The sequence below is a fragment of the Terrapene carolina genome, unplaced genomic scaffold, assembly GCF_002925995.2.
Source record: "Terrapene carolina triunguis isolate 2854851 unplaced genomic scaffold, T_m_triunguis-2.0 Scaffold189, whole genome shotgun sequence".
Lineage (NCBI taxonomy): Eukaryota > Metazoa > Chordata > Testudines > Emydidae > Terrapene > Terrapene triunguis.
Genome location: NW_020664540.1, coordinates 11,888,786 through 11,916,620, shown reverse-complemented (window position 1 = coordinate 11,916,620; position 27,835 = coordinate 11,888,786). Strand labels below are relative to the sequence as shown.

General features: G+C 43.8%; 1 protein-coding gene across 7 annotated transcripts in view; it reads left to right on the top strand.

Moving 5' to 3' along the window:
- KTN1 (kinectin 1) overlaps positions 1-25,200 on the top strand; it is a 79,713-nt gene extending 54,513 nt beyond the window's left edge. For 2 of the 7 annotated variants that reach the window (XM_026654169.2, XM_026654168.2), the window contains exons 28-43: positions 448-538; positions 645-713; positions 1,149-1,186; positions 2,593-2,683; positions 4,737-4,823; positions 6,816-6,905; positions 8,584-8,665; positions 9,967-10,055; positions 10,147-10,239; positions 11,644-11,715; positions 12,272-12,355; positions 12,553-12,636; positions 15,593-15,676; positions 18,317-18,409; positions 23,095-23,214; positions 24,675-25,198. In XM_026654169.2, the coding sequence (XP_026509954.1) occupies positions 448-538; positions 645-713; positions 1,149-1,186; positions 2,593-2,683; positions 4,737-4,823; positions 6,816-6,905; positions 8,584-8,665; positions 9,967-10,055; positions 10,147-10,239; positions 11,644-11,715; positions 12,272-12,355; positions 12,553-12,636; positions 15,593-15,676; positions 18,317-18,409; positions 23,095-23,214; positions 24,675-24,704 (1,297 nt within the window). In that variant the 3' untranslated portion in view covers positions 24,705-25,198. Of the gene's footprint in view, positions 1-447; positions 539-644; positions 714-1,148; positions 1,187-2,592; positions 2,684-4,736; positions 4,824-6,815; positions 6,906-8,583; positions 8,666-9,966; positions 10,056-10,146; positions 10,240-11,643; positions 11,716-12,271; positions 12,356-12,552; positions 12,637-15,592; positions 15,677-18,316; positions 18,410-23,094; positions 23,219-24,674 lie in introns of all 7 variants that reach the window. The other 5 variants (XM_026654173.2, XM_026654171.2, XM_026654170.2 and 2 more) reach the window with 4 other exon arrangements.
- The last annotated feature ends 2,635 nt before the right edge of the window (positions 25,201-27,835 follow it).

Sequence of the window (27,835 nt, the reverse complement as noted above, 5' to 3'; positions counted from 1 at the left end):
TGAAATCACAGAAGCCAGGTTTAATTCTTCTAGGGAGCTAGCTGGAGGGGGATTTGTAACCTTTCCCCTGTTTCTGGTTTGAATGTTATGTACGTTGATGGTGACTAAATGAATTTGCTGTTAAGTGACATGTGAAAATGACTCAATAGCTTCAGGCCAGTTCTTAGTAGGCAGGTATCTGCGGTATCACAGCTGGTGCTATTTTTGGCTTTCTTGGCACAGAGATCATAGATTGCTTGTATGTGGAGACTACTTCGTGCTGTGGTGGTCTCTGTGGATTGACCTTGCTTGGCAGCATCTTATGTCATGTATATGCTGTAAATGTACAGGCTTAATTTCTTGACTGTTGTGAAGCTAGCCCTCTCTAGAACATCAAACTCTCTTATCCAGAGTGAGGCTTATTTTTTTAATCAATGGACTTTTTGATTTCCTGAATGAACGTCACAGATTGAAAGAGAAGGAAGAAGAGGTGAAGAAGATGGAAGCTGTGTTAGAAGAAAGGGGGAGAGAAATTACAAACAAAGGAAAACAGTTACAGGTGAGATGTTAATGGGGAATAAGCGTCCTATGCACTAGTGTCCTGGGTGGCAAACAGGAGTGCACGGGTGTGAAGATAATGTCATCGCTTCTCTTTATTTATACAGGAGGCACGAAAAGAAAACGACTTGTTTAAAGTGCAAATCCAAGAATTAAAGCAAGAGACTTGTAAGCAGGTACGGCTCCCACTTTGACTGTGATAACTGACACTGATGGGGCTCATTGCCGTGAGTATGCACAGCAGGCTAATGCCCATTCTTTATCAGCTGCCCCAATCCTGGAACAATTTAAAGACACGTTAGGGGAATTTGTAACTTTCCCAGTTGCTGGATATCTGGTGCCTCTGTCCCTACTCCCCCCCTTATTTTGTGGGTCTGCATCCGTGCTGCAGTCTTGATCACCCCGCCACATTGCTCCCCTGCTCCACATTCACTCCCCTTCAGGCCACGTGTTGCAGTCACCAACCTTCTGGCCAAAAAAGACTGGACAGGAGGCTGCTAATGTTGCTGCTTGATCTGGCAGGGAGCGCTGGTGAGCAAAGCAAGGCACCTCCTCGACAGCACTCCCAGCTACTGTTAAGCCGTTTTAATGTATTTCTGATCTGTTTGTAGGCGTCTCTGGCTGTCCAAAGCGACGAGCTGCTGCAAGTGTAAGTATTGCTGGTAATTGTTTTTTAATACACGTGACTTCCATTATTGCACTGAAAACTTGTATCTACTACAAACCAAATGGTTTTCAAAAGCATCAGGCATGCGAGTGAGAAATGACCGTAATAAGTTAGGTGTCTGGTAAATTGGAGCTTCACAGATGCAACTCTCTGAATCGCAATTGCTAGCTCAGGTGTTCTGCAAACCCTGAATCTCTCCTATTCTATGTTGAGGGCACTGTGGAAGCAAGCCATTTCTTAGAGCTTAAATTTAAATATGCTCAAGGTTAATGGGCTAGCCTTACCCTTCTGGTGGCTGAGATGAAAATTCATTTAAGGTTCCAAGCAAAGTGAATTTTTAGATCTTTGCTTCCCAGTGAATTCTTGTGCATGTCATGAAATTGCCTGGCTGGCCTAAATATCATCTTGAGGAAAAGCTCAGGAATGACAGGGTATTACAAGCTAGAAGTGAAGCATGCCGAAAGAATTGTGTTAAAGGTTACGCAATGCTTGCTTACAGTGTGTGTAATGGCCTCTTGCTCTCGTGCTCATGCATTAAAATGTGCCACATTTTTTTTCTTTGCTTGGTTTACAATCACTTAAATACTGCTGAATACCTCGCACTGGGTTCTGCGGATCCAGGCAGACATGCTCCCTACTCCAGAGAGCCTGCAATCTAAAATAGACAGGAAGTAAAACATCCCTTGCGGAAGCGGAGGGAGTAGATAACTAAGGGTGAGCTGTTGAAAAGGATCAGAGGGGTAGCCGTGTTAGTCTGAATCTGTAAAAAGCAACAGAGGGTCCTGTGGCACCTTTAAGACTAACAGAAGTATTGGGAGCATAAGCTTTCGTGGGTAAGAACCTCACTTCTTCAGATGCAAGTGTACTTACCCACGAAAGCTTATGCTCCCAATACGTCTGTTAGTCTTAAAGGTGCCACAGGACCCTCTGTTGCTGTTGAAAAGGGTTTCTGGAAGAAATGGGTTTTGAGGAGTGATTTGAAGAAAGGAGTCTGGCAGGCGATGAGAGAGGGGTGCTGGCCCAAAGAGAGGTGCAGTCTGATTTAAGTGCTTGGGAGAGGGGAGAGCGGGGGAGGGGGACCGAAATGAGCAGTAAGACAAAAGCATTGGAAGTAAGAGGAGGACTATGAACAAAGATGTAATGGAACAATTATGCAAGACCTTTCAGATGAGGACTAGGTGTTTGAAATTGCGCACTTGTTCAATGAGTACTGCATGATCGTGACTCTGTGCAAGATGGGTGGCTCTCTCCAAAACTGCCCCGTTTTGCATGCAGGCTACATTAATCTGCCTTCACTACAAGCAAAGTGGGAGAAGGAGAAAATCTCAATATTTGACTCTAAGTATCTTGCATGTGAAGATTTGTGACCGACTGTTCTGCTAATTCAGTATTGCAGGGAAAGAGACCGAAATCACCAGTCTCCGAAATGAGCTAGGCTCCCTGAAAAATGCTGTTGAGCAACAGAGGAAAAAGAACAATGTAAGTAAATTCTTCAAAAACTCCAGGGGTATTTCTGCGTGCGTAAAACTAAACAGTGCCCAATATTCTGCTGCCATGAAAACCACCCCTGTTCTATAGCCCTGTACCAGCTTGTGTGCTCACTTCATTTCTCCCTTGGGAACAGCTACCCTAAGAATCCCTTAGTTTGCCAAACACTTGAGTTTTGCTATTAAATCTTTGTACATTCTCTTAACCCCTGGGGAAGGGGAAATTGCTGGAGAGCAAGATCTAATGGCATTCTCATAAACTTAAATTTAACGTGGTTAACCGTACTGTCAAACTTAGAGTCTCACTGGGGAAAAAGACGGTTGCCGTTATCTGATTTGTGTGTTGGACAGCACAGAGAAATAATACCGTCATGACTCAAATCTGGCTTCCCTCATTTCTAAAAATGTATAATCCCAGTTCTTACAGTGAAAGGTGAAGGGCCGCAAGTGTCCCTTCTACTGCAGCCATGGCAGTGCTCCGATCATCAGCTGATGGGCGAAACAAAGTGATGCTTGCACTCATCTCTTCTCACGCATTAACCTATTGCATTGCTTCCACAACATGCATAATCTGCGCCAGGCTGGACAACAGGAGTCTGGAGCCCATGGATGCTATGGGTGTCTTAATAGGAGAAAATGAATATATAAACATTGACAAATCCAACAGATCAAACCTATTTATAAAGCAAAATAGCGTGTAAGAATCTCTAATGCACATGAGTTAAGAAAATTCTGGCTGCCTGATGTAAAGGGGACACCTGTAATACAAGAAAATGCCAAGAAGAGAACTTGCTAGCTTGTCTGTGGTGAGCAACAACATAGCTTCAAAGCAAAACCAGAAATGGTGGGGAGTTGACCAATGAACATGTGTTCTCAAAGAATAGTCAGCATGAGACAATAAATTGACCATGTCTCTTGTATTCCTGGCTCATATTCTGTGGAATGCCAGGTGTACGTGCCCCCTTCACTGCACACGCAACTCCAGTTAAGGCTAATCAGAGACCACGCCTTTAGGTTCACGCCACTCCACAATTTCTCTGGGACATGCTTGCTCTTCTGTAACAACTACATTGCGGTTGGGATACTCAGGCGACACAGAAATGTTGAATGTATGTTTGGACGTCATGCTTTTCGTTTAGTAACTAAAAATGCAGCCGTCTAATCAGTAGCTTGCCAAGGACTTACTGTTAGTTTTGAAGGCTGGAAAAGGCAAGTTCCCAAGCACCAGCAGTCTTTCTTCCCAACCCAGCAACCCTATCCAGATAATGGAGGTGCAATATTTTATCTTCAAATTGAGTTAACTAATTACCTCGGACTCCAAACTGTGAAATATGATCTATCTTGTGGAGAACATGTTTGACAACCTTGCCAAGAAAGAAGTAGGAGCACAGCAAATTACTGTGTCATTCACAGGCAGATTGGGAATGTGCTCATCACTCTGGCAAAACTCCCAAATTAAAGGGGATGGGTTAGAAATGAAGCTGGGGTCTCTTTAATTCCATATAGTGAGGATGAGTTTTGTGTAATAATGCAAATCGAGGCCCTGATCCCATGCTTGGGTGCAAGGATCTACCTGCCGGGATCCTATCACAGGATTGGGATTTAAGCAGATACACTTCCATGTGTATTTAGGGTCATTCTAGATTAGGCAGCTCCACATGCCTAAACTCTGTTTTGTAATCTGTGGTTTGGTGTCTATGTTCCTCACTTCTGAGTACTTTCTTCTTTCCTCTCACAAGTGCAGTCAAAGTGCAGGGTTGTTAGCCCAATAATAATATGCTTGTAGTACACTAACAACGGGGACAATTCTGAATACATGGGTGGGTGTACGTGTGGGAAATTGGCATTTTTCTTTCTTCATTCAAACTCTTAAACATCACACTTGTTTTTGCTAGTGTACGTCATCTTATTCAGCAAAATCATCTTGCAGTAACCAGCATTTAAATGCAAATTACTGAGTGTAATACAAAGTATACCTCTGAAGGAAAAGCAGAAACAGTTTGAATATTGGATGAACTGAAATCATTCTTTCTAAAAATGATTAGGACCTTCGGGAGAAAAACTGGAAAGCAATGGAAGCATTGGCCTCAACTGAAAAATTGCTGCAGGACAAAGCGAACAAGACTGCCAAGGTTGTAATGTTAACTGGTAGAAACAATGCATTAAACTAGAAACAAATCTGCAGCTGGTTTTTTAATTCAAAATGAAGCATTTAACTTTTACTGCAATTTACATAGTCTGTTCTGAATGAGCTTTCATATACTTTCACCTCTGCTTCTACCTGTCGTCTTAAATTACTTTTATTTTTCTTGATTTGTGGGCATGCTGATTTGTTTTTGTTTGCATAATTGTTAGAATCATTGTCCTTGTGGTGAACTGTCAAAAGCTAGACCCTAACCCTTACGCCTGAACTGCTTTCAGTGGTCAGTGGCGTTTCTTTTTGGTGTCGGGCTGAATGAGCTTATTGCCTAATGAATAGGAACAACTGGATTATTTTAAAAAACCTTGATAAAAATCGTGCCCCCCAATTTAGTGGGAATTCATATTCCTGAAAGAATGGGAAGCTCAAACACCCACTGAAACACATGTTCAGAGTGAAATCATGGAATTGTGAATGGGTTGTTCTGCAAGGAAACTTGGACTGAAAGTCCTGAAATGTCAAAATAGTAGAAGTGCTGCTGCTTTAATGTGTTTGGGGGGAGGGTCAGCTAGCCAGAGGAAGGGGGAAATAGGACTGAATCTCAAGGTTGTTTCAAAAGAAAGCGGCATGCTCTTAGCTCAGCCCAGCATTCTGAGAAATAGGCGTATGTAGCTGCTTCTCGCTACATTTAATTGCTCTTTCTTAATCTGAAGATTTTTGATGAAACTGGCATTTGCTTCTTTCGGTGAAGCCTATATTGCTGAAAGCTAACATTAAATTGAACCACGTAGCTTTACGGCCTCGTGTCTCCCCCATCTGTCTCTGACACTGGATCCCAAACTACTAAGGATGCAGATGTCACTTTCGGCTGAGTAACTGCCGAGTAGGAGGCTCAGTAATGTATAAGTCAAATAAAAAAAAAAATTAAATTGTATTAGTGAGGAATGCTTCCCTTGAGCACAGTTGGTACAGCTTGCCTTGTGTCAAAATAAATCCAAAGATCCTGAATAAAGAGGAGTGTGTTAACTGACTGGCAAAAAGTCCATACAAACCCATCTATTACAAATACGGTAACCAAACATTTCATAGGTGGTCCTGTTTAATATTAAGGTGCCCTACAATAATACTATATTTTGTCATTGGGCTCATATTGCCACAAATTGTAAAACACACAGAAAAGGCAAAGGAAACGCATAGAATCTCACCCAGCTCTAATAATAATTTTCCATTTCATCCAGGGCGCTGAGAGAGATGGCGGGAGGGAGGAGCTACCCGTTAAGTATAGTAAAATAAAATCTAGAAAAGATAGCATTGCTTTCTTGGCCTGGTTCAAATGTGCATTAACACAGTTTCCTCTTTGCCTTTAATTATAAATTAGGGGGGTTTGTTGGGGTGATTTAAAAAAAATAAGAATAATAAAGTTGATCAGAACCAATGTGGATTCTTTCTACAGTCCAATTCCTAATTTGTTACTATTAAAATATCACTTAATTTTTATTACTGATTTGAAGTGTCTACATAATCTGAGCATAAGCTTCCGTTGGCTACAGCCCACCATGGAAGCTTATGCTCAAATAAATTTGTTAGTCTCTAGGGTGCCACAAGTACTCCAGTTCTTTTTGCGGATACAGACTAACACGGCTGCTACTCTGAAACCGTACATAATCTGTGGATGCGTTTTCTCTGCACAGTGTAGTCCATGTTCTGACAGGGTGACTGTGCGCTCCTATAAAATTCCATCGAATGCTTTAGATTGGTGCAGAATGTTATGCAAACAACCACCCAAAATCAGAAACCATGTGAAGGCCAAGTTCTGAAGCAATTCAGTTTCAGAAAAATTGTGGCCATATTTGAAATAATGGAGCCTGTGTTAGTCTAAAACTAAGCCCTGGCTTAGATGCGCGATTTGAGGCCTAGAAAAGGATATTGCCATGTCTATGAAATTTATTACTTGCTTCACGAGACCCTCTCTCTCTCAATGCAGGAAAGGCAGCATTACTTGGAGACTGCGGAGATGGAAACTAGAGAATTGCTGCAGAAACTGTTCCCCAAGGTGTCTCTTCCTTCCAACTTGGTAAGAAAAGCTCCAGTACACTGGGTTATGATGTCTGTATGTGTATTCCATTGCATCTAACCTGTCCTACTCTTTATGTACCCTGCCAGCTGGTAACAGCTGGACACGTGGTGCACACAGCTAGTCTGCAAAAAAAAAAAAATGATCATATTACTGTTGCCTCATGCTGCCTCCCCAGGATCTGTGTCCACCACCTGTTCTGTCTTGACATTTGCCAAGATTGCAAATTTTTTAAGGCAGGTACTTGTCTACTGCCTGGCACAGGGGGCCTCAATATCTGACTGGAGCCTTTTTAGGCTCTGCTACAATATAAATCATTACTGGCCTGACTTCCCACATGGGCTGAGCATTCCCCTCAACTCCCATGAACAGACCTTTTTTAGGCTGTTTCTAAAGTAGTTTTATAACCAGTGAAGAAACTGGTTTGAGTCCAGAAAGTCTTCAAAGGTACGAAAAAGTAGTGTGCTTGATTCTGAGAGTTAACCTCAGTGCGTTGAGAGGGAGAGGAATTGAGGCTACAAAGCATGGGGCTCTATTTTGTTTTAAAATCTTAGGAGTATTTAAAATAAACGCTTAACACAGAGAGGTGCTGACTTTCTACCGTGCCAGGGATTGCTTTACCCCCCCGCTCTGCCCTAGGCCCCACCCACACTCCACCCTTCCCCCAAAGCCCCACCCTGCCTCTTCCTGTCCCCGCTCTGCCCCGCCTCTTCCCACCATGTTCTGCACCCTCCCCGGAGTGCACATGGCCCTGAACAACTGATCGCGGCGGGCGGGAGGCGCTGGTAGGGTGAGGTGCTGATTGGGGAGGCTTCTGATGGATGACAGCACCCACCATTTTTCTCCCAGGGGTGCTCCAGCCCCGGAGCACCAACGGAGTTGGCGCCTATGCTCCTACATAGCCACCTTCCTGGTGAGGTCTTTGCGTCCATGTGGCAATAGCCAGTTTCATGTACAAGTATCAGGGGGTAGCCGTGTTAGTCTGTATCCACAAAAACAGCGAGGAGTCTGGTGGCACCTTAAAGACCAACAGATTTATTTGGGCATAAGCTTTCGTGGGTAAAAACAAGACCAATTCAATCAGTAATTCAATAATTGGACACCACCTCATCAATTATTGAGTGGACCACATCCATCCTGATTGAATTGGCCTCGTCATCACTGGTTCTCCACTTGTAAGGTAACTCCCTTCTCTTCATGTGCCAGTATATTTTTGCTTGTATCTGTAATTTTCACTCCATGCATCTGAAGGAGTGGGTTTTACCCACTAAAGCTTATGCCCAAATAAATCAGTTAGTCTTTAAGGTGCCACCGGACTCCTCGTAGTTTCATGTACAGGGATCTTGAGAAATGATGCTCTCCGGGTCCTCAGAAATCCCTATTTGAACATCCTAGCATCTACAGATGACATAAATACACAAGTTTTTAGTCTCTACTCCTTTGGAAACTACCATTTTGAAATGTGTCACTCCCTCTGGGACTCTAATTGTCAGGTTTGTTTGTGCACAAAACTGACTATGCAGCTCCTGCAGATAGGAGCTATGCATTAGATTCCCACTCACTGAGAGTTGAAAATCCACACCATAATTTCAGGTAGGAAACAAGTGTTTCTAAAATAAGTTCCCTGTTCAGATTTTAAATTGTGGATAGTTTTAATTACTTGCATTTTTCCCAACAGAGTCACAGTGAATGGATACATGAGTTTGAAAAGACGGCAAGAGAATATTTACGAGAGGCCTCAGGGTCAGAGGAGGTTAAGGTCAGTACAAATAGCGTAAGGTACCCTGTGTGTAGCACAGATCTGTTAAAACTTGTGAATTGCTTATGAGGTTCTAATCCGATAACAGGCTGCGTAAAAATTGACATCCGTAATGATATTAACAAACCATCTATAATGAAGGGATCTGAGCAATTTGTAAACAGGCAAACAAAATCTTGGGAAATTGTGAGAGCAGCACTACGTAGTGATGTAAAAAGAACTGGTGGTTCTTTTGAGAACTTGTCCATGTGGATTCCATTATTGGAGCATACGCGTCACCTGCGTGCGAGATTCTTTTGGTCATCGGTGTCTGTTCGGGCCGCACCTGCACCCTAGGTCTCCTCGTACCCCACTCACCTGAATGTGTGATGGGTGGAGTGGGCCCGACTGTCCCTCATTTCCTTCTTGCCCCCTGTGGCAAGGAGACTGAATCCCAGCAGTGTCTGCCTGCTTTTCTGGGCTACTGTTAATTAGTGCAATCTTCTGGACCCCGTATTGGTGAAGGAGTCGAGTGACAGTGGGGTCCTTTATGCCCCGGCATGGGGGCTGGGGGTGTGAGGCAATCTAGGTGTAGGTGCGGCTCCAACGGACACTGCTGGCCAAAAGAATCTGATTTCACACACGGGACACGTGGAATCTCTGCGGACAGCAAGCCTCGGAGGGTCACATTGACTGAACAGCAGATTAACCATTCTTTAGTGGCTTCCAGTTAAACTTCCCCTCCCCCTCCACTGCTGCTGCAGTGTCGTGACATTAATAAACATTGAGTTTCGCTGTCGGTGATGTGCTGAAACACAGCACCAGCTGTTACTCATCCTCTGTTTTTAGAGAAAACTGCTCACGTTTATAGCTCTTGATTAACTTAAGTCAGACATCTACAAAACACTTCATTATAACCCAGTGTACTGAAACACTTTATGCAGCGTGCAGTTGCATGCTGCTAAAACCAGCATTCGTTTATATGCCCGGCACAGCATTCCCAGACTCCGTGGTCTTAGATCTGTACTGTTAGAGCACATGAGGCTTACCTCTTGTTTTCAATAGCACCACACTCATTTATAATTACGAAGGTTAAAGACATACAGGAAGAACCTTAGTTGAATGTTGTACCTGATGTCATTTGAAGATTTCCCTTTCCATGCTGTTAAAGAATGAAGTCCTGTAACTGTGTATAACCTAGGGCTTGATAGTTACATTAAGATGATTGATTATAGAACATAAATGTGTGTTAATTGATGTAAAATCTGTGGGATTTCTCTTCCCCCTCCCTCTTCCTCCCCTCTCCCCCCCCCCCCCCCCCCCCCATGGAGCAGAAGCTGAAGGAGGCTGAGGAAATGCATATAATGTTACAGCTGGAGTGTGAGAAGTACAAGGCAGTCCTTGCAGAGACGGTAGGGAACCATGTCACTTTCACCCAATGACACTGCAAACTGCCAGTCTTCCTATTAACTTCCTATGAAATTAACTAAAATTCTGTGTTAGGAGGGGATTTTACAAAGACTACAGAGGAGTGTGGAAGAGGAGGAGAGCAAATGGAAAATAAAAATTGAAGAGTCCCAGAACGAACTTAGACAGGTATTTATAAAGATCTGTCTCCTGAGCCTTTTTTTTTCATTTCTTTTGGATATTTTGTGTGTGGTTCAGACTAACACTAGAATGTTTTGCAAACCTCATTTGTTAGGTGACTTCCTAACCACTGTTTATATGTAACATTAAGTCAGTCTGTAATCAGTGTAATAAAATACAGAGAGAGATACCGGGTAACATCAAGGGGCTTGCCTTGACGCATTGTGATACTGTGTGTAAGATCATCCCTGCTTTGGAGAGAGACCTCTACACACTTAAGGCATTACAAAGTGCCTTAGATTTATGGGGCAGTTCCTTACAGTAGTAAGAACAAACAAAGAAAATAAATATTGTTGCCTTTTATCCCAAAGGAACTCAAATTATTTTACAAAGTACATGTACAACTGTAGTGAACTTTTTTTCACTGCTGCTGTGATGCAGCTGTTTCTGGGGTGGCCGCTGTTTAATAGTGCACAGAAACATGGCATAGCAGATAGGACAGGAAGTTGAGAATGCTGTATCTAACACATTGCAAGTGTCCAACTGACATGCCCTAGAGTCTGAATTCTTCTGCCCCAGTAAATCACTGTCCATACTACTTTCAGTCTTCTATTTTCTCACTGGCAATTCGGATTATGAAGACAATGATCCATCAGTGTATACAGAGCCGGGTGGTTGTGTCAAGGTTTAGCTACAGTCAATTGATAACCATTTCTCTGAAGCTGTTAAAACATGACTGAAAAATCAGCTGCAAGCTTCCTTCCTTTAGAAAAGGATCCATTTATAGCACGAGCAGCAGAAAAGAGGCTTGTAACTCTTACACGCTTCCTTCCCTACCCCAGAATTAAAATAGGTCAAACCAATTTTTCAAAAAAAAAAAAAAAAAAATTCTTTCTAAACTACTTCTAGGCTGAGAATTTGAAACCCAGGGTATCAACCTGGAGCAAATGTGTAGAGCTGAATTATAAACCTCTTGTTTGAGAGATTTGTAACAGGCTGACGTGTCTTTAACTATAGATGCACTACCATCTGCTGTCATAATACAGATTTTATATATGGCTAAATCTGCTGGGTTTAGCTATTTATAGTTTATGAATGGACACCATCTTCCCTATCAAGCAAACATGAAGGACATTTGCCTTAGTATGAATAATAGAGGGCTCGTTTAGTACTTGTCTAATGAGTCTTTTGTTTGGGATCTAAATATCTCAGGCAGAGGATTCCTTGTATTATGATGCGGAGGGGAGGTGGTATGTGAGAGAGTGGGAGGGGAGGCCCCTTAATATACCCAAGACTTGGACTGTTTTACAAAATGTTTACTGTACCAAGATTCTGTTTTTAGATGAATTACTGTGGCTCTGATAGATCTCTGATAACCTTAAATTGTGTATTCATCTGTATTGAAAACTGCAGATGCGCTCTTCAGTCGGTTCATTGGAGCATGAAATTGAGAGATTAAAGGAAGAAATCAAAGAAGCTGAAACTGTACGTTTAAATATTTTATCCCTTTGAAGCTTTCCGTTCGATAATATCTAAAACTTAAGTCACTTTTTAAATTTGAAACCTTTTTGGGAACTATTTATTTAACGCAAGTAGAACAGTTTTGTACTGTCGATTTTAAGCTGCATTGCAGATTCAGCTCTAAAACCTTTTGGCAAAGATTTTGAAAAAGTGGGTGCCTGAAGTTTGGCTCCTAAGACTAGAGTTAGGTGCCTCCATAAATGGGCTGATTTCCATAAGTGTTCAAGTTAGTGGGAGCTACTGGGTGCTCCCCACTTGCAGAAATGAGGTCTCTTATGGACGCTCCTAACTCTAGTCTTGAGAGCCGAACTTCAGGCAAACGCTTTTTAGAAGTTTTTTTTGTTCAAAGTTCAAATAAATCTTAGGCAAAACTGAATTTAAATGGCCAACCTGTGCCAGCTGCAAGGTTTGAGAAGATAAATAATTATTTTATATTCAACAGTAATGTTATTTTTTTCTGAAAACAATGAAAGGAAGCCATCGGAAACTATTATGTTAACTCTGTTTTTTTTCTCCCTAGCTTAAAAGAGAGAGAGAACATTTGGAAAGTGAACTAGAAAAGGCAGAAATAGAGCGATCCACTTATGTTTCAGAAGTCAGAGAGGTAAACGTAACTGACAAAACAACGTTCCTTTTGCTTTTCTATGGTAATAAGTCAGTTGGCATAATGATAGAATCTTTAACTATCAGAGTTGAGTTGGTGCCTGTGACTTTTGGGTAGACGGACACACTAATAACAGAGCAGAAGACAAACAGGCATCCTAAGGAGACAAATCCTAAAAACTCTAAACTTCATTTCAGCTCAAAGATCTGTTGACTGAATTGCAGAAAAAACTTGATGATTCATATTCTGAAGCAGTAAGACAGAATGAAGAGTTAAATTTGGTAAGAAACGTGTTCTCCAGTGGGCCCACATTATGCTTATATGGAGAAACCATCACAAATCCTGTCTGTCTGCTAACCTCTTCAGCTTGGTGTTTTTGTCCATTGCAGTATCATTTTTGTAGTATGACTTTTACAATTTGTCTTTCTCTGTTCCTAACTATAGCATGACTGGTTCTTTAGAAAAGCCTTAAGATATTTTCATACTCCAATGAGCTTTTTTAGGATCAGTGTTTCATGTAATGTAGACAAACAAGTGTAGCTGCATGTAGGACACGTTTGAATTACCAAAAATGTATGTGCGCCAATCAACCTAACATAGAAAATCCACCTTGGGCTTTCTTCCAAAAATATCTAGAACACAAACACTACACATAAACACAAAGGAGAAGAGTGCGGAGCACCCATCATAATTTGAGTTGTAAAAGCACCGAGGAAAGAACTCTGCATATACGAATCAGCCCAAACTTCTCTGGTTTTGTTCCCATTGCTCAATCACTTATCGCTGCTCTGAAATAGCTAAGTGGTTGTTCTGGGTATTGGCATACAAATGTGCACCAGGCTGCATTTTGATTCTGGAGACTGCCTGATAACTAATGCTGCCCCGGTAGGCTTTTCAAAGTGGAGCTGGATGAACCCAGGTCTGGCCTGTTGCTCCATATACATATTTTCCAGTGTGAAGGTTAATCCAACTCAGATACCTTTCTAACCCCCCGTCATTTCACAGGGAGGCTGACGTTTGACCTCTAAGGCATCGTCCATTCTCAATGTGCCCGTGTGTGACCAGAGCTTGCTTTGTGCCTTCCAAGCCAGAATCACAGAGTTTTCTCCCCACTCCTAGTCTCCGTGCCTGTTTTGAATTTTTGCTAGGATGGTAAACCCAGCATTAATTTCCCCAAGCTGGATTGCAGTACACCTCTACCCCGATATAACGCTGTCCTCAGGAGCCAAAAAATCTTGCCGCGTTATAGGTGAAACCGTGTTATATCGAACTTGCTTTGATTCGCTGGAACGCGCAGCCCTGCGGCCTCCCCTCACCCGCCCCCCCCCCCGAGCGCTGCTTTACCGCGTTCTATCTGAATTCGTGTTCTATCGGGTCGTGTTATATCGGGGTAGAGGTGTATCATGCTGACCAGCCCTAACAGATGCAAAGCTGGTCTGGGTTAAGCCTTCTCAAGTTTAAAAAACCCAAACCTACTTGAGATTAGTAGTTCTAGAAGTGAAGTGGGATTGTCGCTAGCATGTAGACGTTCTTCCAGCTCTCAGCTGTTACCTCCCCATGCTGGTGTCACCACTCTGAATACTCTGGGAGGTTTCTGATTACCTGGTGTTACAGGTGCAGTGCCCTCTCTGTGGGCTTAACTTCCAATCCTGGCTTGTAAGAACCACTTTGACAACTGCAGCCCCTGGAGAGCAAAAATTTACTTTATTGCTGTGCAAACTGCCTAATGTCCGAAGGAAACAGACCTTAAAAAATGAACATTGCCTTTGCTTAAAAAAATGCACGTCTTTAACAGGGCTGACACACACACTCAGGGATTCGCAGTCACAGCTCTGCCTGCCTGACCGTTTGAATATCACCGGCAAAGTTCACCCCTCAGTCTACAGCTGTGACTGTTACAAATCCCAGCTTCTTAGCAAGGTAGCTGAACCAGGGCCGGCTCCAGCTTTTTTGCTGCCCCAAGCGGTGAAGTGGGAAAAAAAAAAGATAAAACCGCGATCGGCGGCAATTCGGCGGCAGCTCTACCGCGCCGCTTCATTCTTCGGCGGTGGGTCCTTCACTCTGAGAGGCACTGAGGGACCCACTGCCGAATTGCCGCGGAAGACCCGGACGTGGCGCCCCAAGCACCTGCTTCCTTCGCTGGTGCCTGGAGCCGGCCCTGAGCTGAACAACTACAGACCAAAGGGGCTGGCTTGGTGAAGTCTGTAGGGGCGTTATCATCCCGTCACCTTCCCTGCTGCTTGTTCTTGTGCGATGAGGTAGCAAACCGACTGTTCTTCTCGCATACAAAACATACAGGAATAGTCTCCCGTTTGGATGGGTTTGCACCAGGCAAGAGTTTGAGGAAGAGACAGTAAAATTCACAAGAATTCTGCATTTGGAGCACCCTTATTGTTCGTTTTAATCCTCTGCTAGTTCCCAAGAAGAGTGAGCAGCAGCACAATGTGCTGCGTGACCAGGAATCCACCAAAGCAGCCCTTCAAGGCTTCTAGTGAACGTGCCCCTTTGAGAATTGTGCATTAAGTGTTGCAGCCGCAGTCCTGGAGGCGTTGACATGCATGTCAAAGAGCAATACAAATAATAAAAAGATATACTTAAATACAGCCTCTGAAGAATGATTGTAATTTTTGGTGCAACCAACACAAAGAAATCATTCTCCTTGACTGAAACAGCTTAGTGTTCTAAATAGTAAAGTCTAAACACCATGAACATTTTAATCTCTTATAGATGGCGATAAACCATTAGACACGACATTAGTATGCTGGTGGAGCGAACATCCGTGTAAAGAGTAGGAGCTGTGCTACGATGACAAAGACAATCTGCAGTATATCGCACAGCAAATTTTAGTAGAGAGGGGAGAGTTTGATCGGAGCTAGTAATATATTGTGGCAGTATCCTTAAATGCTGGACGTTTGCTGTGAATTAAGTCAAACATCAACCTTTTTTGGTATCAACTTTTCTTACTGGCAGTGTAGCTTGAAGTTGAAACCATATGCGGTTGTCACACTGACTATAACCCCTACTCTCTCTGTAGCTTTTGTTCCTTTCATTTAACTGTACAGATTTGAATCTCTTCCTTCGCTCTCCTTGTAAATGTTGTAGCACATGCTGACTAATCCCCTGAGTGTAGTAATTGTTAGTCATTTTTTTCCCTTCTGCAATCAACGATGCACTGGATTAATCCAAGAAGGATACTAATTAAAAAAGAGCCTTACCCTTTTTCTTTCTATTTTACAGCTGAAAACACAGTTAAATGATACGCTAGCAAAACTTAAAATTGATCAAAGTGAAAGGCAGAAAGTAGCTGGCGACTTGCCTAAGGTAAGGGGGGCTATTTAATAGATGCAGATTAAGGTATTATAAAAGCTTTTTGTTTTGAACCAGGCACTAATAACATCTGTAGTTCCGTTGTGCTAAAATACAGGCTGACTATAAAATTTTGAACTGAATGTTTGTGGAGTGGGATTGTAAATTCTAGGGCCCAAATTCTGATTTCCAGACAGTGGTACTGTATATGGCCTTGGAGAGCGGACACACTATCTGACTAAGAGACATATCTGCTTACTTGAGAATAGAACAGGGTCAGAAGGAAACTACTGAAAAGCAGTATAGGCAGTGATTGTTCTGCTTAAAACTGTGTTCTGTTCATTAGCGTTCATGCTGATGCAAATGTAATAGATATGCCCTTAACAGTAACCATTAGCAGTAATGAGTTAAACAGGCATGCATATACCAAGTGTATTGCTGGAATAGACCCTATAATGTTACAAGGTCTAGAAAAGAAAAATATCTTCCTAAGATCAGTGATCCTTTACCAGCAATTGTTGCACATGTGTTTTGCAGTGGGGATAACCTAAGATGGGTGAGAAACGCTGATGTTGCTAATCAATATATAAATTGATCTCACATGGAGGGGATCAATACTTGGATTTGAGGAAGTTTCACTTAGTGCACTTGATGCTACCTTTCCGTCACTCTCAGTCCTGGGGCTGGCTGGCTGTTTGCTTTAGATTGTGTTGGTGTGTAACTTCTCCACAGAGGTTGTTGCAAAGGCCTGGGATTACTGGAGCGCAGTGTGCTCCAACCACCCCACTGTCGCTCCTGTTCTGCTTGGAGGATGAGATGGGGTGCATGAGGCCGCTTGTGTCACTCTCCCATGCTGAGGGAACCCTTAGCTTCTCATTTAGAGCAGCTTTAATGCCCTTCAATGCTGTGGGAGAAGTGCGAAAGCAGAGTGCACTAGAATAGGGCAGGTTCTAGCCCTTATTTCTCAAGTCCACATGGATATAACACTCTTGCTCTTCCTGTTGTTTTGCTGAAGGAGTGTTTCCAGTTGTAAGACCAGTCTTTTAATCTTGGGAAGAGTTTCATATGACACGTCAGTGTGTTCCACTGAGATCCTGATGTAAAGAACAGCTCTTCTCAGTAACATTTAAAGTTGTGTGTGCTCTCTCTAGCTACTCTGAGGGTTGTAGATGATGGTTTGGATTATGGTAGCCCCAGCCTTGCACCAGGACCCCTCTGTGCTGAGTGCTATACAAACAGGACAAAGAGATGGTCCCTGCCCCAAAGCGCTTACAATTTCAGACAAGAGACAATAGATAGGTACAGACAGACAGGGGAGTTCAAGGCATCAATGAGACCATGTAGGTGAGCATGGACGGCAGTGGTCTCATTGCACCAGAGCCGAACTTTTAGGTTTTTTTGTAGGCATCATGGAAAAAGCGTGTTTCTAAAGAGGGTTTTGAAAGACCCTGAAGAGGTAGCTTTGCCGGTGTTTATGGGGAGCGTCTCCCAAGAATGAGGAACAGCAGCGTGGACAAAAGCACCAAGGTGCTTGTTTGAAAATTGAACAAGTGGGTGATGGAGGCTGGGGTCAACATCTTGTTAGTGAATGATAGGCCTTGAAAACGAAGACCAGTAGCTTAGTTTTGCTGTGATAGAGAAGGTAGAACCAGTGGAGGGGTGCAAAGAGAGGGGTCAAAATGACAGGCGAGGAAATTGATCTTTGCAGGAGCATTCAGAATGGATTGCGTTTGTCAAGGTTGCAGAGAAGCATGTTGCAGTAATCGAGATGAGAGCCTGGACAGGAGTTTTCGCTAAGTGGATGGATAGGAAAGGCCGTATCTTAAAAACTTTATGCAGAAAAAATTGGCAAGATTTAAACCTTGCCTGGATAGGAGAACTTAGAGGTCTGAGTTGACGATGACACTCAGGTTGTCAGTCTGAGTGATAGGCAGGATGGTGGTGGTGTTCCAGTGATTGAGAGGAAGAAGCAGGGAGGCCTTGGTGGGGAAGATTGAAAGCTCTGAGCTTCAGCTGACTGCTAGATATCCTTGAGGAGATATCAGACACACCAGGCTTTTAGTTTGGACAGATGAAGACCTCTTTAGTAGAGGTAGGTCTGCAAGCCAGCATTGTTGGCAGGGTGGACATTGCAATTGGAGAGAAGGGCAAAAGACTACGGCAGCTCTGCTTTCTGGGTGCAGGGATACATTAAAAAGATATCAGTGGCCTTATTTAACACTTTCTAAGGTGCAAGAATACCAAAGCAAGTGATGGTGCAGTAACCATAATGTATGGGCTGACTGTGTTGATTAATTCCCACAGAGGATTTTTATTGTATTCTACATAAATGGCAGATACACTAATTGGGTTTCAGATGCTTATTCAAGTTAGTCTTTCACATTAAACTATCTGCTGTTGAACCTTTTTCCTAAACTTGACACAAGGCTATTAAAATTCCCCACTAGCATAACTTTCACGTGTAGCCAGCCTGACATGCAAAATACCTGATTGTAAGAAGACCCGTCAATCTCAATGAATGGCGTGGTCCCCGAGCGAACATAACATAAAACAGATTTTCCTCTGGAACACTTATTTCCTGTGTGTCTAACATTAGCGGTTAGACAGGTGGTTTGCTTTCCATCCTTTAATTGCTGCCTCTGTTTTTCCCTACAGGCCCAAGAGTCACTGGCATCTCTTGAGAGAGAAATAGGAAAAGCTGCCGGGGATGCCAACGTTATCGAGAACAGTGATGGTTGCTCAGAGCCGGTGAGTGTTTTCTTTGAGTCCGTCTCCAGGGGCAATTCAGATCTTATGCAAAGCGTTAACTCTGAGAAATGAGCTGTAACTGCAGAACGTACAATATTCCACTGGCACTGAAATCGGGTCAGGAGATTTACCTAGCCTAGAAAAACGTCAGAAGTGCTTCCTCCTTGAGCTGTATCCTCTCACTGCTCAGGATCACAAGGGTGTTTACACTTGGGCTCGGCCAGTATTTGCACCATGACTCCCTTATCTTTCAAGTTCACCTTTGGGGGTGGGGCCAGAGGGTTGACTCACGAGCCAGGGTTTTCAAAATGGAAATAAAATTGGCGTGGTCCTTTGGGTGCAGGCAGGTGGGAAGAGTTTTAACAGCGCTTCTCCCTCATGAAGGGACATTTAAAAATGATCTTCCTGTAGCTAATAAGCTTCAAACATTAAGCATTTGATGGGCACTCTGAAGCATGTAATTCCACATGGAGACTGGCACCTTGTCCTGCCTCAGTATTGCCACACGCATGCTTAACCCCTTCAGTCAGAGCCATACGAACCACAGGGAGGAGCGCATCAGCCCACTGAAAGTGTCTTAGTCCCGCTTTAGCTGATGCCGGGCCACTGGGAGCACGATGACCCTGGTCCGGCGTGGCAGCAGAATCTCGTTGGTCTGCATTTCAGTAAGCAGTGATCCGGAGAATCCCTTTGCGCTGCAGTGTGGCAGCTTTCTGGACTGGGGGGCTATTTTGCGATTCTCGTCATCGAAAGGTTACAACTGAAATATTTTGGCGGCTACAGAGTTGGACAACCAACATCAAGCTGTGAATGTCTGTGAAGGCCTGACTTGGTGAAACATCTTGGATGTCTAGCGTGAGCCCACACATGCCATGTTTGTGCATGCAAATTGGGCTAAAGAGCTAAACCATGTCAGGGGGAGGTCTGCTTCAGCTTTTGACTTCCCAGCAGCTACATTATGTCAAAGGGTGGAAGAAATGTCAGACCCCGGACCCTCACTAGAATGCGCGTCTATATAGTGCGAATTCGCATAGAACGCGGTCGCGGCCATGGATCCCAAATTTAATTACTTTCATTGAAATTCATTTAAAGCGGTCTCCGCTATAATGTGGTCCCCGTGTTAACGCAGTACTGCGCATGGATCCCAAATCCCGCGCTCTAGCGAGGGTCCGGTGTATTTGAAGGGACGGAGCTGCCAATGTTGATGGGACAAGCAATTTCAATTTATTCCATTTTGCTACTGAAGGTAAAAGTGACTTCAGAAGCCTAATGAAGCAGAGTTCTCTACAGAGCACTATAGAAGAATCCTTGCTCTGCAGTCATTAGACGCAATGAATGACAGAGTAGAAAGCAGTCAGTCATTGACACTGCTTGACTGTTGCATCACAAGCTACAGAGCCCGCAGCCAAAGACACATCTGGTCCCATGACGCTATTTAAGCTTCAGGACTGGGAAGTTCCCTTGTGATACAGAGAGTTTGCAAACATACAGAGATGTCAAGCAAACAAGTCAGGAGATTCAGTCATGTTCCACGCAGAAGCCAGCTGCACTGAGGCAGGATCCTCTTTGCTCCGTCAGTTCTGAATTATGGCTGCTTAACTAAAAAGGAAACTACACTTGAACCATTGCACATTTAAACTCATTGCTTTAGCGTTATAACACCTGGCTCACTCAGATGGCTTCAAAGATGCCTCACTGAGCACTAGGGACATGCCAGGTCTGAATTCACAGAGAGGAGCTGTGTGAGTTCTAATAGTGCACAGACATCTGGACACTTTCTTACCTAGCGAGTACACTCCTTTGAAAGCACAGTTGCAGTCTTACCCATTTCTAATCTCTGAATCCTAACGTAAAACCCTACTGCAGCGCTAAATACTTGAAGTGCCCTGTGTAGTCTGTGACTGAGATTAAGCACTGGGCTTGCTGTCTGTCTGGACAACAAGATGAGAGCGGCAGGCATACATAGGATGGGAGTTTTCTTTGGCTCCTTTTCCAACATCTTTTTATTTGAGGGCTTTTTAGAGAGTGTACAAGGGGCAAATACTGCTTCCCCACCTGCCCAGGGAGAGCTGAGTGCAGAGGAGCTGGTGGCGGCAGGCTGTGGGAAGCTTGCAGCGAGGGAGTAGTCGGCACAGATTCCCTCCTCTTCACCAGCTGTGGAGGAGAGGATGATGGTGGATGCACCAGTCAGAATCTTTTCTTCCTCGCGGTGGAGAATTACAAGTGGAGGGAGGGCACAGCAGCGAGCGTATTGCAGCCCTGAAATTGTAACTGTGGCTGTGTCGGGTTGAGCCCACGTCTAAGAGGGGGAATTGGGATTTGGCCCCAAGAGGTATGAATAATACAAGAGTTCTAGCCAGTCCCTGTTAGTGAAACGAAATTATACCATGAATATGAAAGGAAGAGAAGCAGACAGAATTAGTGTGAGAGCGGAGAGCTCTCCACTGGAGGGGAAGGGGTGTAAGAGCGAATAAAAAACAGCATTTACCTATTACCATAAGAGAGGAGCAGTCCCAGTTGTACATTATTGTGTAATCCATACGTTGTGCTCTCATATGCAGCTGTCAGTTAATTGTGGCTCATTAATTTGCTAGACTGCAAGTCAAACTTGCAATCATACTTATTGATCCATGTTAAACACTTGAGAGAGAGCTGAGGTTCAACATACCTGGATTTTAATTGTCTGATCACTTATAGTGGCTACTTTATTTAATGTAGATTCCCGGTTATTTTTACAATAGAGAAACATGTTTGCAGATCTCTTACTGTGCAAACGTAGCTCTCTCATGTTCTTACCAACCTACATGTCTTAGGTTAGTTAGGACACCAGGACAGGGCTGGGAGGTTTGATTTTAGTGTCCTTCGTTGATTTTTGATGCATCCAGTCATAATCTTAGCCCAGTGGGATACATATTTTTTTCCATGATCGTTTTCCGCCTTTTAAGATGACTCTTGATTTGGACAAACTATTCACTAAAGCTGTATATTTTAAGACTTGATTATTACAAAAATCTTACCCTTCAGTAGATTATCTAGTGGTGATTGAACTAGTTCTAATAACATAGGCTGAGGACCTCTTGGAAACCATATCTTAATATTCAACACCTCTAAAAGTGGTTCTGTCTGAACTTGTCATTGTAATTTTCCCATAACTAATAGGGTGGGTTTTTCAGAAGTACTAAGCATTGGTGTAACTGTTCCCAGTGAAGTCAATGGCAAAATTGCTAATGATATGGTGAGAGCAGAGTTAAGCTAATGCTGGACACTTTTGAAAATTTCACTCAAAGTGCCTTTCTGTATTCCAGCTGAGTATAATTGCAGTCACTGAGGTCAGGTTTTTTAAACTTGTGGATACTTGCAGATGAAAGCTCCCCCAGTGTCTTCCAGCTGCAGAGTTTACTGAGCTGAGTGAAAATAGTAACATCTCAATTTTTTTGTATGATGGGCTTATGTGGAATCGTCTGGTGAAAGTAATAAATATTTGCAGTCTAAATAGGGGTTTATATCATGTTTGGTTCTAGTTTTGCCTGAGCAAGTTTGACTTCCGGAATCCAGAATAAATGGATAGTGAAGTTGAAAAACCCAGGGCATGTCATCTATTTATGCAAAATATGAATTTTGGATAAATAAATAGTGCTGGCACTATTTTGATTGCATCAGGAGAGTGACCTCTTTCTAGATCTTGTTAGATTTTATAGTCCTCTCTTTCAGCTGTCGGTTTTGAGAACCTTATTAACTTTAGATCCAATTGTTTTAAAATGTGGTGAGTGCAGCGAAGTGCACCAAACGGGATAGAGAGTCAGTCCATAGATTTCTACCCAGGGCTGGGCTAAGAAACCACCCATGGAGGCCGAGGGAGTGTGAGCAGCCAGCCAGCAGATGGCTAAGCAGGCGTTCAAAGCCAGAATCGGAGTGCTCTCTCCTCCCTCAGTGACGAATCTGAGCTGCGGATACTAGGCCAGCGTTCTGCTCTTGGGACTAGAACTGTGCGCCGTCTCCAGCGAATAGGAGCTGGAGCTTTGTGCCCCAGGGCATGACCACCATTATATGCTGCTAATAACAAGATCCATATGGAAACCAAGCTCTTTATAAAATGCATTGGTGCCTTGTTCGCCAGCTTGTGGGGAAGGGCAGGGGGCCATCACCTAATGTAAACTAGATAACCATTTTCTCTGCCCCTCCCACCCATCACTAGCAGCATGTCGATTAGAATTACACGTATACATAACTTCTCCAGGCCGCCAGCTGGGTCCTTCTGGACACAGTTGGGTACAGACTGACTTGCCTCACGCAAGGTAGTTGCTATAATCATTGTCAGATTGCTGCGTTCTGGCTCCCCTTGCTAACCGTGCTATCTCAGTCCCCAATAGTTATGCCTCATGGGGTGCGTCCTGTACTCTGATCAGATATTCAGTGAGACCTGCTGGTTATTTGGTACTAAGCTGCCAACAGTCCGACACTGACACACTGTGGCTACCCCACTGCAAGTGTAAGTCCCGACTCAACGGACCCTTCACTTTCTCCAGTGTTCTCTGTGTGGGGAGACCCCTGTTTGTTGTCACAGTTGCATGGTGTATACCGGTGCGTAAGAAGGCGTCATTTTGGATGGAGAATCTAGTTCTGGTCTCTCAGTAATTCGATTGTAAATGAGCTATTAATGATTCCTTTTTTCGCTCCCGTTTCAGGAATTGACTGAAAAAAGACTAAACCTGGCAGTGACTCTGAGCCAAGATGTAGGACACGTCAAGAAGCTGGTTGTGTCAATAAGCCAAATGCTCTCAAAGGGAAAAGAACACTATCAGCTAGTAGGTAGGAAATGGATACTTTAGCTGTAACCTGGGGTATGTCTACACTGCAGTAAGACACCCACAGCCGGCCCATGTCAGCTGAATCAGGCTCATGGGGCTCGGGCTGTGGGGCTATAAAATTGCAGTGTAGTGGTCCGGGCTGGGGCTAGAGCCCGAACTGTGGGACCCCACCAGGGAGGAGGGTCCCAGACCGTGGACTCCAGCCCAAAATCGGCTGTCTACACTGCAGTGTGATAGCCCCACAGCCCAAGACTGATTCAGCTGTCATGGGCCAGCTGTGGGTGTCTTAACCTGGGTATGTCTACACTGCAATATCTGTCTCAAGACAAGCATTCTCTAACTTCGTGACAGGTGGGTTTTAACAAGACTGGCGTCTGTTAAGTCTGATGTTTTAGAGAGGCTCTGTCAAAACTTCTAAGGGGTACCAGACCTGTTCTTACTCCTTTTTTGGTCCCTCCTCCATTCAGCCTTCTCTGATCTCAGCCTTTTCTGCTCCTCTTTCTAGGCCTGAGGGCTCACTGCATGGTTGTGACTTGCCAATCACACCTCTTTTTCTCTCTGCTTCTACTGACAGATGTTTGTCTCTTCCACACAGCAGTCTTGTTTGCTTCCATAGTGCCTGCTGCAGTGCAAAAGATCATACATACTGATGTATCTTTGGAATGGGTATCAAAATAACCGAGTGAGATTTTACTGAGCGTGCAGTGGAAGTATGGAATAGTCCCTGTGATATGAAATAGCTTAAGTTTCAGGCTGGGGGCATAGTGACACCTCTTTTTGTGTTATTGGGTTTGCATGCTTTCATACAAAGCTACCTTTTAAAAACCAGGGGCCTTCCATAGCTGACCACCTAGTGCTGACGACCTGTCAGGTGGCCGGAGCTGACAGAAGGTTGGACAAGCCAGAGGTGTTGGGTTCTGTGAGAAGGTTCCATCAGACTTGAGACAGCTAAAAGTTAGAGAGATGGAGGACTGCGAAGGCCACAGGCTGAATGGAAAGAGCTACTATAGCAGACTAAACAGAGTCTGAGGTTCAGTGTATAAGAATTAACCATTAGTTTTTAGGTCGTGAACACAGGGGAGGTTCAGTGAAGTTAGTGTCTGAGCTGTCCCACTCTTGTATTTAGAACAGATACTTTCTTCTTCCTCCTCTTAGCGTCCATGGTTTTATCTCAATGGCTTCTGTCTTCTGAGGGGACAGGAAGCTCAAGCTTCTCCAGAGCTGCTTTGTACCTTGGGTAACGAGGCATTATAAACAATAGAACGATGATCACTTTTTGCTGTCATCCTCCCAACCCACTGGGCGTTGGCCTCCATCCTGTCCTGGACTTCACCACCGAGGTGACCACTAGCCCGGTTTTCCGCTCAACTAATGTTTGCTGTACATGAATTTCTTTGAGCAGTAATTATTTGTAAACTCCTTGGCTTAAGTGGATTTTTTTTTTCTTTCTCTTGCAGAATGAAGTCACAGGGGAATCATTAATTTGAGGATAGCAGAAGGCATTGTATTATATTTTGCCAAATTAAAGCCTTATTTATGTTTTCACCCTTTCTACTTCGTCAAACACTGAACAGAGTTTTGTCTTTTCTAATTCTTGTTAGACTACTGATTTAAAGAAGAAAAACTCTGTAGACACCTCCAGAATTTAGTTTTATAATAAAAATTGTTTGGATAATTAGACCTCTACATTCCTGGAGATACGGTAAATGTATAATCTTTTATCTTTTATTTTGCTCAGTAAAACTTGTTCAGAAAAATCCAGCGGGGAAATGACAATGGAATAAATATAACATTTTAATACTGATGTTGTACACTGTTTTACTTAGATACATTTTGGGAGTAGCTGCCTCTGACTTCAGCCTCAAGTAAACACTCCTTTTTTGGTTGCTAATGTAATCGGTTTTTGTAATGGTGTCAGCAATTAAAGGGATGCTTATTATTCAGAAAGTGCTTCCGTTTTTCTTGACTTATTGGCATTGCCAGGGAAGTTCCATGCCTTCCTCCCTGAAGGAATAGCACCAGGCTATATTGGCGTGCTGGTGGGTGGTCTGTGTCTGGTACAAGGCCCAGTCTGTTCCCTTCAGAGGTCATCTCCAAACAGACACTGCAACACAAACTGGGAAACTTATGAATTGAGCCCTGCAAATCCGCGGGTATCCACTTTATGTCCATGGATATCCGTGTACCATTTCTGCGAGTACAAATGTATCCGTGCAGGGCTCTGATGGGTCAGATGCGGATACAAATGTATCCATGCAGGGCTCTGATGGAGGTGGAGGGTCCGTGGCTCTCCCCAACTCGGCTCCAGCGGGGCGATGCCTTGGAGCCTCAGCCCAGCCCCCCGGGGTAGAGCCCTGCAAATCCGCAGACAATTTTTGCGGATTGGCTGTGGATACACATTTGTGTATCCGCACAGGGACCTACTTATGAAAGTTTTCTCTCTGACGATCTCAGGGGGAAAAAAAGATGGTGTTTTTAAAAATAAATTCTTATCTCCGTTCGTAAGAACGGCCATACTGGGTCAGACCAAAAGTCCATCTAGCCCAGTATCCTGTCTTCTGACAGTGGCCAATGCCAGGTGCCCCAGAGGGAATGAACAGAACAGGTAATCATCAGATGATCCATTCCCTGTCGCCCATTCCCAGCTTCTGGCAACCAGAGGCTAGGGACACCATCCCTGCCCATCCTGGCTAATAGCCATTGATAGATCTATCCTCCATGAATGTATCTAGTTCTTTTTTGAACCCTGTTATAGTCTTGGCCTTCACAACATCCTCTGGCAAGGAGTTCCACAGGTTGACTGTGCATTGTGTGAAGAAATACTTCCTTTTGTTTGTTTTAAACCTGCTGCCTATTAGGGTAAGTTATTCACTTCAAAGCAAAGTTGCAGGAAAATAGCATGGGATGATTGGTGGGGGGGAAGGGAGCCTACCAGAGAACATGACACAGTCTATTTCACAGAACTCTGTAAATGTTCTGTTCAGATGGATTGTGTTCATTGGCGATGTCTGCTTAAAATGTGTAATTAAGTCTCTTTATGGTAAAGGTTTTGGTCCGTGTCTACACGGGCTTGCTGCCCCTTGCACTCTTGCACTGGGAGTGATGAAAGTGATTTCGGCAAAATGGCCACCTTAAGCGCTAAGTTCAAATGTTAGTTGTGATTTACAGTTCAATTGTTGCTTCAGTTTGTTCATGGTGACGTGCTTAGAACTCTTAGGTTATGTCTGCAGCACAGCTGGGAGTGTCATTTCCAGTGCGGGTAGGCAAACTCATGTAGCAGTGGACGTGGTGGTGGTGGCCAGAGTCCAAGCCTGCCCCGCTCCCCTGGGTCTGAGCTCAGGCTGCTGGCCTGAGCTGCTGCCAGCGCCTCAGTGTCTATGCTGCTATTTTCAGCAAGCTAGCGGGAGTCTTTCTACCCGGGCTGGGAATCACACCCCCCTGCTGCAGCCACACACCCCGGCTGCTGGGCTGAGCACAGAATGCAAGTTCCCCTACAAGTCCAGCCTTCTAGGAGCCCGAACACGGCCAGCGCGTAGGGCGGCTCGTAAACATCCGAAATCTGAACTTCCAGCGGAAGGAAGAACCTGCTGGTATTTGACCGACAAGGGGCTTCAGTGGGAGCTTCTCCACCAAGCAGATCTGGCGATAGCCTGCATGGAATAAGAAAGTTGTTCTGTCCGTAGTGATGGGGAATGGAGAAATCCTTCCTTTGCTACACACTGAGATTAGATGGGCCCTGTGACGTTGTGCAGTCTATATGGTTTTATAAAAACATAATAAGTGAATATAATGTAACTGGAATATGCTTCATGCAAAAGGTCTCTTGTAAGGTATCATTACAAAGCTTATAATGTACTGTGTGTGATCATCCTATTTGTATAAATGTACCACTCTTGTATCTAAAACTAGAAATATGAACTATAACTCTGAGGGCCTATTGTAATTATGCAAAGTGTGGGCCATTAATGGTGGTTTGGAATCTTGAGGACTCCCATTAACCAGGACCATTGTCTGTAGAGGGCTGTATTTAACTGTGAGTCTTCCTGTATATGTGTGTGCTGGCAAGTGGGTAATGAAGTCTTGCAGTGACATGTGATCATGTCACCTGACCTGGAATCCATCTTTAACCTGGTGCTTTTCCAGTGAGGGTGGGGTGGAAACCCAGAGGGACAAAGGGTTCCCGCCTTATGCAAAAGATATATATAAAGGGGTGGAAGAGAACAAGGGTGGAGAAGAGCCATCATGAAGAATTCCCTAGCTATCACCTGAGCTGCAACAAGAGCTATACCAGGGGAAAGAGTTGTGCCCAGGCCTGGAAGGTGTCCAGTCTGAGAAAAAGCTTACTGACGCATCTCTGAGGGTGAGATTATCTGTATTCAGTTTGATTTGACATAGATTTGCGCATTTTATTTTATTTTGCTTGGTGACTTACTTTGTTCTGTCTGTTACTACTTGGGACCACTTAAATCCTATTTTCTGTATTTAATAAAATCACTTTTTACTTAGTAATTTACTAAGAGTATGTATTAATACCTGGGGGAGCAAACAACTGTGCATATCTCTCTATCAGTGTTATAGTGGGCGAACAATTTGCGTTTGCCCTGCATAAGCTTTATGC